This window comes from Buceros rhinoceros, unplaced genomic scaffold (genome assembly GCF_000710305.1).
Source record: "Buceros rhinoceros silvestris isolate BGI_N320 unplaced genomic scaffold, ASM71030v1 scaffold33781, whole genome shotgun sequence".
NCBI classification, from domain to species: Eukaryota; Metazoa; Chordata; class Aves; order Bucerotiformes; family Bucerotidae; genus Buceros; species Buceros rhinoceros.
The window spans coordinates 12,517-30,034 of NW_010393064.1; the positions used below are offsets into that span (position 1 = coordinate 12,517).

The 17,518-nt window shown below is 39.1% G+C and overlaps 1 protein-coding gene across 1 annotated transcript in view; it reads right to left on the reverse strand.

Moving 5' to 3' along the window:
* The window catches only part of MGA (MGA, MAX dimerization protein), a 46,074-nt gene that overhangs the window by 3,501 nt on the left and 25,055 nt on the right, over positions 1-17,518 (reverse strand). The window contains exons 16-22 of the mRNA XM_010144735.1: positions 14,889-16,597; positions 7,315-7,439; positions 5,935-5,986; positions 4,079-4,261; positions 2,993-3,104; positions 1,236-1,466; positions 55-152 (exon numbers count right to left, since the gene is read on the reverse strand). Coding sequence (XP_010143037.1) covers positions 55-152; positions 1,236-1,466; positions 2,993-3,104; positions 4,079-4,261; positions 5,935-5,986; positions 7,315-7,439; positions 14,889-16,597 — 2,510 coding nt within the window. The remainder of the gene's footprint in view (positions 1-54; positions 153-1,235; positions 1,467-2,992; positions 3,105-4,078; positions 4,262-5,934; positions 5,987-7,314; positions 7,440-14,888; positions 16,598-17,518) is intronic.

Sequence of the window (17,518 nt, forward strand, 5' to 3'; positions counted from 1 at the left end):
GAGTGCTTGACGCTTTAATTCAGCTTGCAATAGTGTGGAAGGAACTGCTGCTACCTGCCCTGGTCCCAGTGGGCTCTTCAGTGTAAGCACCTGTCCCTGTGGAGTCATCACTAGGCTTGCAGCAGTCAGTGTAAGACACGATGTGTTGTCTTCTGCGGGGGGGAGGGAGGGCAGGAAAAAAAAAAAAATTATTCTGGCATATCACTCTTGATGCAAAATGATATGCTGTGATCCAACATTAAGTACAGTTGTGGAAGGAATTCCAGCTACAACGTTTACAAGCTCTGCCTTAGAAAGCTGCTACAGAAGCTATGCAGGCTCCAGGACCCCGACGTACACAGCTAGGGCCGGGCTGTGCTATCTCTTTGTGCAGTGTAACAACCCTCCAGAGTGGCACTCTGATCAAGTATCAGGGCAGTCTGGCTGAAATTACAAAGGGCACTTGCTCAGCCCAAAAAAAAAAAGGAAGTTCTCTCACTACATCCAAATTCTGATGCCAAGCTTTGCCAGGACTAGATAGAAGCGAGGCTTGGGAAACCAGAATGATCAGTAGTTTACAAAAGCCAAGACCACTTCAAGTAAGGTCTATTTATTATTACCCAAATAAGAAACATCACCAGATCCTTACAGAGTATTACAGCGGGACTACCATCAAAGTTTGGATTTCTGCTATTCTTTTATGGTGTAATACATTTATGGTGTTAAAGTCTCCATAAATGCCAAACACTTTTCCAAGAAGTTCTCAGCTCCAAAAGAATTCTCAAGTGTCTGCCAATTCTGCCATTTCATTTAAGACCAAGTCTTCCACCAGCTTGAGAGCTAGCTTGTTTGGGGAGGGACATTTTAAAAACAGTATCTATTCTAGCAACTCCAGTATTCTGGGGGTTGAGCTTCAGGTTTTGAGTCATCAGGAGAACCTCCTCTGACCCTCAAAAATTACTGCAGGATTGCAGAGAAACTCTGTGAGACCAAAGGACAGCCACATAGGAATTTACTTCCTATCATTCTGAAACTTGGACGTCACATTCATCTGAAGAACTCAGTAGCGCTGGTCTCATCCTTACTGAAAACAAATTATTTCCACACCTACTGGATGGACCCTTCCTGGTCCTATACTCAATTCTGCTTCAAGAATGAACTTTCCTGCACAAGCAGGCTAGCATTTCCCCTCCTGTGGGGTGCTGCTTGAATGTTTGTCTCCCCTTTCTGTGAAACATGCGTTGCTTTTAGCCCACCTGTGGCACGGACTGCTTTTCTGGCGAGTATCAATGGCTTTCCTCTTCTATTTGTCATAGGTATTTGGGTCAGCTCTTTGAGAGGAGCAGAAGATGCTTCTTGCTGTGTGCTAGCAGTTGAGGTTACAACCGGTTCCTCTTGCTCAGGTTGTTTCTTTTTTTGTGCTTCTACTGCTTTTTGTTTGGCATAAATGTATTCTAGCTTCTTCAGGACAACCTCTTCTGTCTTTCCTATAAAAAATACCAGAAAGTCAATCTATCTTCAAATTCTCCTTCCAAGAGAGCTCAAGACAGGACCGAGAAATCTATGAAGTTGTCACCATTCAACTACTACACGATAGATAATCAACACCCCCACCAAGTAAATAGCATACTTAATAACAGAGGGAAGTCATTACCTACTTATTCCAAGTTTTTTTTTTTTTTCCTTCAAAAACATCCATACATTTCAGAATTTATCTGTAACTTCGATAAGCAGAAAGCAGCTTGGACAAGCACTAGCTCTTGATGAACAAGCACCATTTAAAAATATCCACAGCTGTGAAAAAAACATCACATCTCTCCTAATGATAAATGTCTGACTACCACACAAAACGTTGCCTTTACCTAGTACGAAATTTCATGGACTAATGGAGCCTCTTACTCAAATGACACTTAGAGGTAAACTCACATACAGTTTACTATCGACATGAAAAATGTAACCTTGAACACACAAAAATTTTACAAATTGTTTTCGGCATATTCACACCATTTATTATGATCCGAGTTGAAATAACTATACTGGCTTGTTTCCTGCTTAATGTTTATGTTCTAACATTATGGTCTATCTTTAATTAAGTCTATATTTAATTAACTCTTGAGTGAGGACTTTTTCCCCCATTGGCTCTGAAGTACTTCACTAAGAATGCTAAAGATCAGAAAACTACTTTATGAAGATCTGTAACTTTATTTTTTTTTTTTTACCCCAAAGGCCTATTTAATTCATCCTACTTAATCCATTTCTGGATGAAGATGAAGGTTCACTAAAACACTTTTTAATTTTTTTTTTTTAACCAAGTACCTCAAATGTACATGAACTGATTCCCATAAATACACAAGATCTAAGTACCTTTCATTTCTGCTTTCCACAGTTAGTCTGTCTGTCAGCACTGGCTGAATTTGTGTCACAGCTTTCCTACATCTCCAAATGAGACAGAAAGTCACAAATACAACACGGTTTTGTCTTGAAATGCTGAGATGAGTAGCAGCTCAGGATATACTGCAATTTTGTTCTGTGGACAGAGCTGTCACCTTCTAGACTCTAGTAGCACTAGTGCTCAGAAAAGCTGTACAAGGATAGTCATTTCCAAAACTGACCAAAGGAGTCAGAGGTTTCCGTACTGGCCAAAGACAGCAGTGTACGCTTGTGAAGCACGGAGCAGAAAAGGCATCTCAGGAAGTGGCCAACGACAGAATGAAGTACCTCCCCCACCCACTAAAGCACACCCAATGACAGGAACCCAAGCCTGTGGCTTGCAGCACAGAGATCATTCTACAGTCCTTTAGGCTAACAGAAAACAAAAGCAGTTCTTATCAGCACGATGAGTGTATCTGTATCACTGAGTCACAGCTTAGCAGGTCTTTGTTTGGCATCCAGAGTGTGAATTTTGTGCGAACTAATGACTCACCTGGATACAGATGATTTACTCCACTAATTCCCACTCTTAACAGCCCTTTTCTTTCATTATTCCAGCTAGTCTGTATCCAAACAGTCTCACCTGAAAGTGTGGATACTTTTCGAATCAAAGTATCTTGGTTGCGTGTTAGTAACTTCTTCTGTCCAATAAGTTTATCTGCCTGATCAGTCAATCCTTGGATTTCTTCAAAGGCCTATAAAAGTGTAATTTATGAACCGACAATACACAAAATAATAAAATATTTTTCCTTCCCAGAAACATTTACAAAGTTTAGTCATTTTCATCATCTTGAAATACAAGGACTCGGAGAAAGCAGGTGAAGTACCATGTAATGCTAGCCTTCCCTAAATGAAGCTGGAAAGCGATAAACACCTTGTTCATCCTTCCTCCAAAGGTCATCTATTTTAAAGAAAAAAACCAACTTTTATCCCACAATTCCAAGGTCCAAAGGTCCAGCTGATAAACACAATTATGACAACTTATGTTTTGCTTCCTGTGATTTACATCTTTACAATTAAGTTTTTTATGTCAGTGTGATACTTCCGCAAAAAAAAAAAAAAAAAAAAGGATAATACTGCTGCACTAAAAAAAGTCAGTCTTTAATGTATTTCAAACTTGCCTGATGTACAGAGTTAACCACTAAGGAACTAAGACATAACCTTCCGTGGTTAAATTTACAAAGAATACAAGGAGAGGGCTAATCTGAAAACATGCATCCGTCATCAACACTGAGTTTTCAGGAATATCAACTCATTCAGATACCATTTTATTCTAGAGAGTCTTGTAATTTTTATGTCAGTGTGATACTTCCGCAAAAAAAAAAAAAAAAAAAGGATAATACTGCTGCACTAAAAAAAGTCAGTCTTTAATGTATTTCAAACTTGCCTGATGTACAGAGTTAACCACTAAGGAACTAAGACATAACCTTCCGTGGTTAAATTTACAAAGAATACAAGGAGAGGGCTAATCTGAAAACATGCATCCGTCATCAACACTGAGTTTTCAGGAATATCAACTCATTCAGATACCATTTTATTCTAGAGAGTCTTGTAAAGGTGACCTTCTCCATTCACGATACGACTGGGACTTGCTCAAAGAGTTCACGTTACCTTAATTACTCTAGTCCAGATTAAATGATTCTTCTCGTTTCAGTTTCAAAATACTTACTTGCTTGAGAATGTAGGATTTGGAGACCTTGGGAAGGTTCTGCAACCCCAGAGCTCTCTTCAGCTTTTCAAAGAGATCTCTCATTTCATTACGTCGCCGGCGTTCATTTGCTGTGTGTGTCTGGCGGTAATGAGCAAAGGCTTCTGCTTCAGACTTCAGTTTTCTGTTCCGGAATTGACGTTTCTGGTGGAGAAGTAACCGTATTGACCAGCTTAAATAAAAAAGGTAATGTAATGGCAAACAATGTTCAAAGGCATGCCTGATTTACAAGGTTCTATAGACACCTGAAGATTTCATGTCATGCTATTCTGCTATTATGTCTTCACGAAAGTTCAGTGTCAGAAGCACAAGCAATAAGCATGAAATGCCAGTCCACAAGAAATGACCAATATAATCACATCAACCCTAAAGGAAAAGATCACGAGCAGTCCCTTCTATTCATAAGCTTTGATTTTTTTTTTGCAGTACAAGGCTACCACAGGATTTACAGCAAAACCATGAATGTTGGAGCCAATTTTTTGTTGTTGTTCGCTTATCAAGAAAATCTACTAGTGAACAAAACAATGACATTGAATATAGGACGCTTGATTTTTTCCCTGGAGTTAAACTAGTTTGATTTCTGTTTTGTTTCATGGGTACACACAAGTTGGGGCCAAACACACTGCAGGTAAGAATGTGAAAGACGGCATTGAAACTTATCACCCCCAGGCATCTACCAAGAAACAGGAAGTGTCAAAGACAGGCCTTGACTTTGAATTTGCCTGTAAGTACTAATCTCTACAGATTCGAAGGTTTGTTGTTACTTCATCATTACTCTTATAGGTTTTGTACAATTAGTCTATTTAATGAAGTAATACCTCAAATGTAGTATTTATGTGGTTTTTACACCATTTTAGGACTGCTCCAAACCCCAGTGAATCAGTGGAAAGACTCCTGAGGTCGAGCGATACTATTTCTGAGCCTGCTGGCCTTACAAGACTGCCTCCTGACAGCCACCTTTCGACATCTGTTTTGCCCTCATAGGCAGACTGAGCACAGTAAGGCTGCAACTGCATCTGCTCTTGTGACAGGAATTAGGTTCTTTCAAGGAAGGGGCTTATAGCATAACTTCAAGGGCAGGGAGAAGAATACGTGGAGAAGGCGAGGCAGGCAGAGCATCCTAGAACCCATCTCAATCTCAGGCAAAAGCATACATACCAGATTGCTCTAAGGTATCACACACACACGGCTCACACCTCAACTCAAAGCCCCGCTCCATCCCACCTCAACCCCCCGCCCCAGTAGGTAGCTCAAGATCCAACATCAAGTACATCACAGATCATGGACAGTTGGTGAAACTGGCTTCAAAGCCACCCTAAAGTACAGCATAGGCTTTGGAAGGATTTTTGTGGTAAGTTTTGGTTTCAAATGATTCTGCAATATTTTAACCTCTCTAAATACATATTATTTAAACTACTGTTTTCAGAAGTCCTTTTCTCAGTGCTGCACCTATATAATCCTACATACTGTCTTCTTTGACACATGAAAACATTTCTCAGTTGTTTGTTACTTTATGTGTGCTATAAAAATTACTTACGCCAAGAACACAAAACCTAAGTAAATGCACTAGTAAATAAAAGCAGACATTCCTCTGGCACCTAAAGCCAAATCTGAAATCCACTGATGCCAGTAGCAGTTCTTTTTCTTGAATGAGATTTGGACTGAGCCCTTCCCCCCACACACACATTTGGTTTCTTGCATTTCATCATAAATACATGGAAGGTAGATATATTGCAGTAAGAGTTGCCCTTGAGATGGAAGTTTATCTTTAAAATGGAGGTGTGATACCAAAAGGAAATAGGAGAGCAAACATATACCTTCGTAGGTTTTTCTGATAATTTTTCATCCGAAGAATTACGAGCATGGTATCTGGAAGAAAGGTAAAAAGTTTTTCCCAACTCTACTCATCTCATGCACTCTATCCTCATTAACTACATTCCAACAGCCGAAAATTGCTCAATTTTATCTCTTGAAATTAACTCTTCCTTGTATAACTACATGAAAGCAAGATACTGTTGAGCTTACTCAAAGTGAACTCTATCTCCAATGCCATCATATTGGAAAAAATTGAGCTTTTCTAAACAATGTAAAATTAACCCACAGTGCAAAAGACAAACTATTTCACTACATGCCAGAGAATAAATTCAGCCTGTGACTGCTAGCTGCAAAAAGTATTTTTTAAATTATGTTCCGGTTCTTTTTTTAAAAAACACCGGTGCAATACACATGGCAGAGCAATCCCTCCCCCAACAAGACCAACCAACCAAAATCCTCACGTTTATTACTTCCCTAATATATATATTAACAGCTTCCTCTCATCTAAGGAGCTTCAAAAAAACAAAGAACAATACACATGTGAAAGAATTATTTTTTTATAAAATGTTACATCTGTTTTTCTCTCGCAAAAAAACACCTTCACAATGTACAGCAAACTCACCATCTAAGGATAAAAGCTGAGCTGTATCTTTGAAGGAAAAAAAAGTAAGAACTATCCGGGAGGTATATAATACCACCAAACAGATTTTTCAAAGTTTCTGAAAAAAATTTCTTCAAACAAAAAGAACTAAGGATGCAATGTTTCCCATTCTTTTGTTTGGTGCAATTGAGAAAGAGCCATGACCATCTTTACGTACCTCAAGTAAGCCACGTTTTCACTTTGCATTTTGTCATTATAAATGCAAGAGCAGCCGCAGTAACAAAAAACAAACAAAAAACCCCAGAACAAGACCAAAAAAAGCAGCCAAGCTATACAACCATGGCAGGCCATACGTAAGTAATAAAATACTTTCTTCACTGGGGCAGTGTTCCCAAAGACAAAGCTTTTGTTTAGAGGATCAGGGATTAAGCTAATGACTGCTCCTGACTAAAAATAACAAGTCCACCAGCAAGAATAAATGAAACTTGCAAAATCACATTTAAAACAAAGATGACCCTGCTTATATTCAGGCAATTCACTCATAATAATTTTACATTACAAGATACACAATGCCATGAAAAAAAACAAGGCTAAGACACCTTGAATCTACTCTTAGTTCTGACAGCCCCGTCCTCAGACACTGGGAAGGACCAGTGCTCAGGAAGACCTCACACAAATCTTGCTTTGTCTTACCAATACATTAAACCTGTTGTTTAATGGGTTCATTCAACTCCAGCTCATCAATAAACACAAAACTGTAGTGCTCTCCAAGGATGCTTACTTCTGTTTGGAAGGTTGGGTATTAGCAGCTGTGGCCTTCAGCCGGGCAATGTTAATCTTCTCTGAAAGCTCCTCCACGGTCTCAATGTCCACCTGCTCGTCATCCTCACTGTATTCACCTGCATCCTGGAACAGTTTTTGTTTTGTTTTTTAAAATGTGTATCTACGCAGCAACAGAGCTCAGGCCAAAACAGTTTCACTTCAGTCTCAAAAGAGATTACATTGTAACATTAAGAACCAGTAAAGAACCGACACCTCCAGCTACACTGGCCAGTAACAGTGCTAACCAGGCGGTCACCTCTAGGAATTCCTCCCACTACCAAGCCTTCAAAATGAATTTTGGTAAAGGCAAAACCCATTGCTGTCATTTATGCTTTTGCTATGGGTAACATAAAAAGGTTTCAGAGGGCAAAGCCTTCATTTTCAAGTAAGATTATTCTGCCTTTAGAAGGTACTACGGTAGACTCTTCCTAAATAAGATTTTTTTGACACGAGTTGAGATAGTTATCACCTTGGTAGTGGTCTCTCATGCTTAAGATAGCAACAGTCAGAACATCGTACAACCAGGCTTCTTTGGGTCATACAGTAAACTGCTTACATGATGAAGAATACGATTGTGGCTCTCGCCAAAACACTGCCCAATAATTATTTTAAATAATTAAATTTAAATAACTTTTTCTCCATGCTTGCCTGACCAAGAAAACTTACTACCACCTGTGAAGACAGAGCTAGAGAACAACTGCAGTGCTGTAGCAACTACAAGAGTTAAATATCAATTTTGTGGTCATTTGTAGTACCGGGTGATTCCCTCCTCCCTCCCCATCCCAAATAAAACAAGCTTTAATTTAACCAATTCTTTGTATTGCAGGTTTTACTTAAGTTTTTTTATATTACAATCTCCGGTCTGCTTACAGAATGCAAAACTCCTTTTCCTCCTTAAGAAAACATAAATATACTTCTATTCTGTATTTTATTTTACCCAGTTCCCTGAACTAAAACATTCCTGTCCTATTCTTCTGTCTTTTTCTCCTTATTCTGAGGAGACGCAATGTCCTCCTTCTCCAGACTGAATACTTACCTGAAATTGATGTGAACAGTTAATCAAAAAACCACTAAGTGCTGAACAGGATAAGTGGCCTCTAATAAATGCTTTTCATGATTCTGATTACGATTCTGATTATTTAAAGCTATCTGCAACTATAAGAAACTAATTAGAAATGAGCAAGTGTTGCCCTTACTCAGCTGACCACAGATTAGGCTATATACAGCACTGTAATGAAAACAAGCAAGAGCAGCCTAAATTACCACACAAGCATGTGGTTAAGGATACACATTTCCAATCATCAGTCATGAAATTCACACCTAAGCTAAGAGGACTCAAATCATAACCGGACAGTAAATATTAGCTGACGCTGACTGTTTCTTTTTTGACAGAGAAGCAACATCTCTAATAACCTTATGTCTGATACAGTATTTGGCTTCTTCGTACTGACTAAAGACTACCTTTTCTAAACCAAAAAAATTTAAGAAAAACACAACTCCAAAACCCACCAACTCACAGCAGGGCTATCTCAAGCTCAAAGATAAAGATTACACTACTGTGACACCACAGAGTGACCGCCACTGTGAATCATGCTGCTATGTAAAAATTACCAGTATTTTTTTCAACCTTGTGTAATACATCATCTCCCATTGCTGTGTGATTGAGGCTACAGAAAACTGAAAACAGAACCTGTGGCGTACTAAGGCCATCACCAGCTATCCCCACAATAACCAGTATGAAAAATTAAGCAAGTTTGCCCTCCTTTACTGCAGGCTACACCGGGGATATAGCCTTTGTAAAGCAAAGCAATGTATACTTTGCAGCAACGCACTCTTTAGTAAAGTATATAGTGAGTGTATGTGCATACATATATGGAAAAGGGCACAGATATCAAGAGTGAGTGCATCCTTACTTCTACAAGTCGCTACGCACACCTCCATGTTATCTACTATCTACGCTTGTAAAAAGTCATGCCTTTTGGAAAAGAAAGAGAAGAGCAAGGAGAGGGACTCAGACAAGAAATCACTAGCCTTAGAGAACAATCTCTTTCAAAGATATTTTGTAATGCACGTTGTCTTTAAAGACACCATTCTTCTTTGCCCAGGAAAGCAACTCTGGTGAGTTGTTCTTCTGGTGAGTTGGAAAGGAGATAAATAAGTTGTTCTACTGCTAGTAACTTCTGGGGTTCCTTGCAGTTTTCCTTTAGAGTAGCTATTAATATGTATTATGCCACTACAGTTCTTATTGTGAGTATAAAGAGCAGCATGGAGGTAAAACAAATTCTCATCTGACACTGAAAGTATGGTACTGGCATTGGTAGGAACTTAAGTACTGTTTCTCCTTGTGCACGAAAGCCCATAAAATCCTTATTTGTTGCATCTTTTAAATATTCTCTCACAAAGCAAGATGCTTTAACACTGGGAACAGGTAGAGCACAGAGAAAACGAACTGTTTTTACCAAGGAGCAGTGCATCACTTTGAACTTGACAGGCTGCTCAGGAGCTACATGTCACCTCTGCTCCCCAAGACAGCAGGAGAATGAAAGTAGGGAGACACCACATCCCTGGGACCTTGATAAGGTCCAGTCCAATCCTGCTTGCAGTCTAGATCCAGAACATATACACAGGAGTTACTGGAATTGTGACCAAGTTAAGACTACACTGCATTTCAGCACAGGTATTTTAACAACTTTCAAAGACTGCCTGGGAACAGTACACAGCTTTGTTTCACATCTGTCGAGTGGCTCTACATGCTCACAGCAACTTTTGACATCAAAGTTCTACTGTATAAAATCTCACTCGAATATCAGCAGCAGTTTTTCAACAACTCCTCCTCACACTTGCTTTACTTGTTACAGACTTTGTCAAGATCCATTTTTTATGAACAGGAGCAATTTTCTGGATGCATTTTATCAAGTAATTCTTTTCTTAAGACAAGAGATACACCCAAGTTGCCTTTAAGTCAATTCTGTGGCTTCCTCAATGAAAAACAGAGACTGACTCATTTGCACAAGGTCACAGAAAGGCAGAAAAATAATAAACACAACTGAAGATTTCCAAATTCTCCAAAAGTCCTTAACTGCTATGCCAGAGTTCACAGAGTAAACTAGAAGATCTTGAGTTCAGAGAGTAAACTAGAGGATCTTGAGTGCTGAAATTCCAAGAATTTTGTATCTGAGTAGAACATAAGCTTGAATGTGAAATTAAAGTCTACCAACTGGTAAGAGTGGAGGGAAGGGAAAGCGAAAGGAAAGAAGTTGGAAGATATGAAAATTGCACCATCTCTCCAGACGCAGACATTCTGTTGAGCTACATGATGTAAACATGTAGCATAGCTGCTTCCACAGTCTCTTTTTAATCTTTTCCAGGGCCTGATGAGAGAAGGAAAGGCAGCATAAAGCCAGAGGAGAAAACTGGCTGAACGAAAATTCAAACAAAGATACTGTTTAAATTACAGAACTACTGAATAGATCCATGCCATTATGTTGAAAATATTACATGTGCGAGAGGTACAGGGTTACATAATTTTAACAGGTCACATTTTATGACAACACAGTTGTATTTCATCATACATAGAGCACTTCTCATTCTTGCTTGCTCTCCTGGGTCATCCATAAAGCCTCCTTTACGCTGGAAGCTTCCTGATATTTTCTCTAGCTTTTCTATTTTATTGTTGCTGTGATTCTACATGCAACAAACGCACAATGTTTTTCTTCACTGGGCAGGACTACCTGTCTAAACTACATGTGGACATCATTACATGGCAGGGAAAGGGGATATGCAGTGTAGTTGAAAAGATGCTACAAGAGAGTAAGGGGAAAAAAGCCCAAGAAACGAGCTTACTGTAGAAACACTATCATGGTAAGGCTTTTAAGTGCTGACAAGTCACACTGGGCTAACCAAAGAGTTGATAGCAATTATCCAGCTAGAGCTGTTCTCATGATGGAACTTTGTATATGCTATCATGGTATTCAAAACATGAGACGTGGCATCTTTTTCATGAAAGATGGGGAAAAAAACAGGAGTAAAAACTCTCCACTGCCCACCAAGAACTTCGTATCTTTAAGTTTACAAATCCCAAATGTGGACATATGTAAACCAAAAAACATTACTTTTTTCATTCTTACATCTAAGAGCAAAGGGAAAAGGCTTCAGGATGGTAAACCTTTTTTCCTCTCTACCTCTGACTTCCTAACAACAGGAAAAATATCACAATCATGAAGATTGTCACAACCTGTCATAGGCTGAAACTTATTCATAGTCTAGCATGACTTCTTGTTGGGGTGCAAAACTTTTAAAATGCTTGTGAAAGCCCTACCTTTCTAGCATTGGTCTTTCTACAGGTCCTATAGCTATAAAGCTTCTAAATGCCTTTGAGCTTGTAGGAGTAAAATACCTTAAGGAATGAGGACCCCAGGAGCAATCCCACACTACAACAGAAGTTGCAAAGTTGCTACAGAAATGGCAGCACTTTTCCCTCTCTGCATTTCAATGCCTCTTTTTAAGCACTCTCCTCTCGCTTTTATCTGTCTGTTCCTGGCAGCCTACACCCATATTGCTTGTTCCTAAACAGCAAATTGCCTGATGGCAGAGGGTCCTCGGTGATGGTGCTGAGAAAGGAGGAGGGTTGATGACAACATGTGTCTTTACGCACTGCCCAAACAAATGCCTCATTCCTGGATCTGCCTTCTACGCTACAATGCCTACAGATTTCACAGATGGTCTGTACCAAAAGCTCAGAGTATGCGAGAGATTGTTAAAACTTAAAATGTCCCCAAAATATGTCACTTGCATTTTAGATTAAATTTACAATGTTAGAATAGTTTGTAACAGTTCCTTATCCTTTTAATGTTCAGCTCAGGAAAGGAATGATTGAAAAAACACATTTTAACAAGATTTAAAATAAAATAACTTACCAGAAACAGAAGCTACGTTCAGACAGTAAGTTAAACAGGATCACGGGACTCTATCTGTAGCATTAAAGTACTAGAACAATCCCTGGCATGGATTTAGTATAAGACAACAAGCGCTCATGTGAGCTATTCACAGACACAGTCTGTGACTTAGCCCAGGCCAAGCAGTCATTCTTAGAGGAATTTTGTGTGCAATCATCTTGCCTCAGAGATCAAGAGTTTAACATCATGTCCCAGATCATTGCACGTGAGTTTGTTCAGGCAACAGGCCCTGATACTGATTAGTCTGCTTATACAGAGATTTTCAAAAAGTTTACTCATATCACCAAACCCACAACAATCAACCCCCCTAGGTTTCTCTTAGTGCAATTCAGGATAGGAAATGTGAAAGAGCAAGGCTAGTATCTCAGGAAGCTTCTCTCTTTGTTGAGTAGAAGAGGAGTCTCTTAAGTCAACTCCACAAAACCAGTGCAAGGTAAGAAGGTAACCTGAAAAGCATCAATATGCAAAATTAGGAACAATGAAGTCATTCCTGCCATAAGAATCAGTGTCGGGAATTGTACTAAAAGAGAAACTGTAATAGCACCTACAGGTAAGCAGCAGTCATCCTGACTCTCACTGGAGTTTTCCAGGGTCTTTAATGACTACTTCCTGAGCAACTAAAACAGTCCATATTCCAAACTAGAAGTGAAAGAGCTGTCATCAGTATTTCCACTAAACTAAACTATTAGTGGACATGCATATACTCTTTGCTTCTACATTTCCACTAGCTTAATGGAACAGACAAACGTTCTCTATCAGCCTGTTTACATGATCTGACCTCATCCAGTCTGACAAACAATACCAGCGCAGCCTGTCTTGTAAGGACTACGCTGATTATCCCAGTGAAAAATAACAGAGATTTATATATTTAGATTTAAAATGGAATTCTCCATTAGGCATTGACATGCCAAATTAACCTTCAGGCAGCACAGGCTAACAAAGAACTTGCTCAAATTCCAGACAGGTTTCTACAGCCCTCTGAGATCTCATTCCTCAGCTTCACCACAGAACCAAAGTAGCTTATACATTTGTGTGAGCTTGTAGTGAAGACATAGCCTCGTATGGCTTACCAAACCATGTTAGCCAAAACCTGTGAGACAAGTTTCTTCCAAAACAAAACTTCTTACATTTTCTATTTTTTTTTCTTTTTATCATCCTTTTGCAGGACAAAAAAAAAAAAAAAAAAAAAAAAAAAAAAAAAAAAAAAAAAAAAAAAACAAAAACCCCCAAACCCCCCATCTTTAAAACACCAACTCTAGTAACAGGCTACTCTGTGACCTAAATATTGTATTATTACCTGTTAGCTTACCAACAGATTCCTAAGTCCAGCTTGTCTGGAAAGTTTATCTGGCATCAGGCATGACTTAACTTGGTTCTCACAACTTGATAACTCTGCTGCAGTTATTGAAGGATACAGGAGTTATCAAACTGTCATCTTCCAACTAGAGACAGCAACAGCTTGGTTTTCAGCTCCAAATAATTTTTAAAAATTAACATCTGCTTTCAGTTCCCTCACCTTCATGCAGCTGAGGTGCTATCATCTCACTCAAGAACAGTGAGCTGGAATATGGACCAATTAGTCAATTTTCCCAGAATTTAAACAGATTCTCTGAAAGCCAGAGCTACTGACTTAATTGAGTTACTCTGGGTACAGTTAGAAGAAAAAGAAGTCTGATCTGGTTTTCAACTGCGAGAGGACTAAATTAACACTTAAGGGCTAAAAGAACTATACACTTTCAAATTCCTCAAGACACTAACATAGTCTCTACTATTTTTAATTTGTTCATTCTTCAATTCCTCTCCAGTTTAACCGTTCTCTTTCCAGTTTTATCTCATTCCAAGAAAAGGCTACCTTATGTCACAAAACCACAACTTCATAAATTTTAAGTAACAATGCACTGTTTCTTTAGTCACGTACTGATATACAAAAAGTACATCAAGGAGCCACACTTGGGATTATTTTCTTTCAATTCTGGGGTGAAATTTAAAAGAAATTCTATGAGCATTAAAAACAAAGCATATTTTTATTCTACTAATTGTGATGTTTTACCCTTATTTTCTGTAACTTACGCCGCAATTTGTTGTCTATCAAATATGGAATGACAGCTTTCAAACACTACTTAAACATACTACTAGATTTCAAGAGGAATTTAAGAAGACATGGAAACATTCTTTCCAGAAATAAATGTTAACTAAGGGCTACAAAAGTTAAGTAGAAGGGAACAGCTTAAAATAACAGAAATACTAGACTGGCTGCTATATTTTAGGATCATAAGTCATATTACAAGGAACCAAGCTGCTTGAGTAAATACTGGAGGAAGACAACACACAACTGTTCTGTTACAGCTTGCTCAAGACAACTCCTGTTACCTGAAAAACAGACAATTTCTAAAAGGCCACTACAATGCTACCTACAAAAAAAGCATGCAACTAAGAAGAAATAAAAAACATTTCCACTTGAAACCCCCATCTAAAGAAACATAAGTCCAGAACACAAACATCATTCTGAGTCTTTCAAATCCATGAGTCATGTTAGTCAATTTAAAACATAAAAATCCCTTCATAAAAAAATGCTTACCACTTTTTCAACATCTACTTCCTCTTCACTTGGGAAATCAGAAGCACAGTCCAGCATTTCATCAGCAGAATCATCAGTTTTTTCATCATCTTCATCATCCTCATCATCCTCTTCCTCTTCTTCCTCTTCTGTATCATCAGTAGTTACATCAATAGTGGGCACGTAACCCTTTTTGTCATGCCTAGGTTCCTCTGCCCTCTGTTCTGGTGTCAGGAAGTCACTTTTCTCAGACATCTCAGCTTTGTTATCCACCTCACTTTTATTTTCTAAAGCAGGTACAATGCTTGAAATTTTGCTCCAAGAACTATTGACATGTGTTACAATATCATGACCTGTTTTCATTTCTTCTTGAGAATCAAAAGCAATTTGTTCTTTGTTGTTACTGCCTTCCTGCCTAGCTACGTGTGCTTTGCCTTTCTCAGTATTGACTGTATGCTCTTCTCCTGAGGCATTATCCTGCTCTTTTGCAGAACTGGTTTCAGACTTACTTCCTTTTTTCTCTCTTGTGTCTTCTGCTTCTGTAGAGCCCTTGTACTCCCTCCTTTCCATAGCTGGCTGCATGGCATCACCCTGGCATTCTTGATTGTTCTGAGACAGTTCAGTCCCTCTCTGCTCCTTCTTGTTCTCCAGCTGTGTATTCTGCTCTTGTTGACTCTGTGACTGCCCAGAACTTGCCTTGTTGTCCTCCTTCATCTGTGTCAGTGCATCTCCTTTCTGCTTTTCTACTGTTTTCTCTTCCTGTTCAGCATGTATTTGTTCCTTCCCACAGTTATTCAACAGTGCAGTCTCCTGATTCCCAAGAGTCTGGGGATGTGCATTATCCAGAGGAGCAACTAGAGACTGATCTGATGACCCACCAAGAGTTTCAGAGTTAGTTGAAACAGCCTCCTCTACAGTTTCAGATCTGACAGAATCCTCTTTCTCCTCAAAAGCCTCTTTTTCTTCCTCATCATTTGGCTTCTCACTGATATACGAATGGTCAGATGATATGACATCTGCAGAAACATCATGCTGAGAAGAAAAGCTGGCATCACAAGAACTCTCTAGCACCTTTGAGTCTTTCTCCACTATCTCTAGCATAGTGCAGTTTCGGTCAGGTGCAGTTGTGCCAGATGCTGACTCTTCAACGCTATTTGACTGGGTAATCAACAACTCATTTTCTTCTTGTTTTGTATCTGACACTGTGACCTCGGACTCTGTAACTTCAATGTCATCTGAGTGTGAACCCTTCCCATCTTCCTTCTGCTGAGCAGCACCTAAGTCCTCTTTCTTGCATATTTTCCTGTAATCTTTCTTCATCTGAAGAGATGCAAAATGGTGAAGAATGGAGTTTGGCACAGTCTTCTGTCCTGGCAGCTGAAGTAAAGCAAAACTACCGGACTGTAAAGGTACGAGATTAGCAGTGGTAGCTGGCAGGCTGCCTGAGCTGGTGGTTATTTTAGACTCGGAGGCTGTTTGATTCGTCGTGCTGCTAGCAGCAGGAGAAGAGATCCTCAGAGTCAGAGTGCCTGCCTGTGACACGAAACTTGTAACTGAAGGAAGAAGAGAAGATGCTTGAGTGGCTGCATTAGATGTAGGGGATAACTTTGGCACTGCAGTTTGCACAGCTGAATTTGTGGCAGGAGGAGAGGAAGACACAGAGGAAGTGGGAGACACAGGTGACTCAGGAGGCTTAGAAGGTGAAGGCAACCGGATTCCTACAACGGATCCTGTGAGGAAAACAAAACATCAATAATCCCTCAAAGCAATTTTTTTTCTTTTAGTTTTAGTATTTGATGCTGTACCAGAAGTAGCCAGCATTCTCAAGGATCACAGCATAACCAGGTATTTGACCCCAAGTTGTCAGTGGGAGAGCTGGTACTGCATAAGGACATACAAACTGTTGAATTTTTGTAAGGAACACCTCAAAATACATGAGATGGCTACTTTAACGGATTTAACAGTAAGTTCTAGCATTAAGCTTTTTAACTAAATGCAATGCCTTTTTTGCTTAAAAGTTCTCTGCATTTTACTTTTCCATTTGTTGGAAAACAGGAAAGCAGGGATTCTCTCCAAAAAAAAAAGGTATTTAATTTTAAAATCTTTGTTTCCCCTCAGAAAGAGAACTCCCCAGAGAAAAAAAAAAAACCTGTAAGATTACACGATTACACCACAATCTTTTCACCTTAATAAACTATTCTGCAGCCTTTCAGATCTCCATAAAACAAGGAAGAAAAATGCCACCACTGGCAACTACTTTCTCCTGTACAGCAAAAGCTCCAACCCAGAAAGGAATTCAATGCACTTTTTGACTGATGCTTTACTACACTTCACGCTCAAACCTCAACTAAAGCATAGGATCTTTTTCTCTCCTCTTTAGAGTTTTGTCACCTACTGTGCTTCCTCTCACCTCTCCTCAAGATGTTTCTTCAGAAAGAAAAATCCTACTAGAAAGTAAACATGCATTTAAAGTATATTCTGTTTATAACATTTTATTTACTTATAACGTTTTATTTATACAAATACATAAAACAGTATGCTCAACAAGCATCCTACCTACTTCCTGTCAGAAACCTGCAATTTCTAACTCTTCGAACCCTGTCTTCAACTATGCATTACAGAAACAGCTGAAAATCAAACTTGTTTTTCCT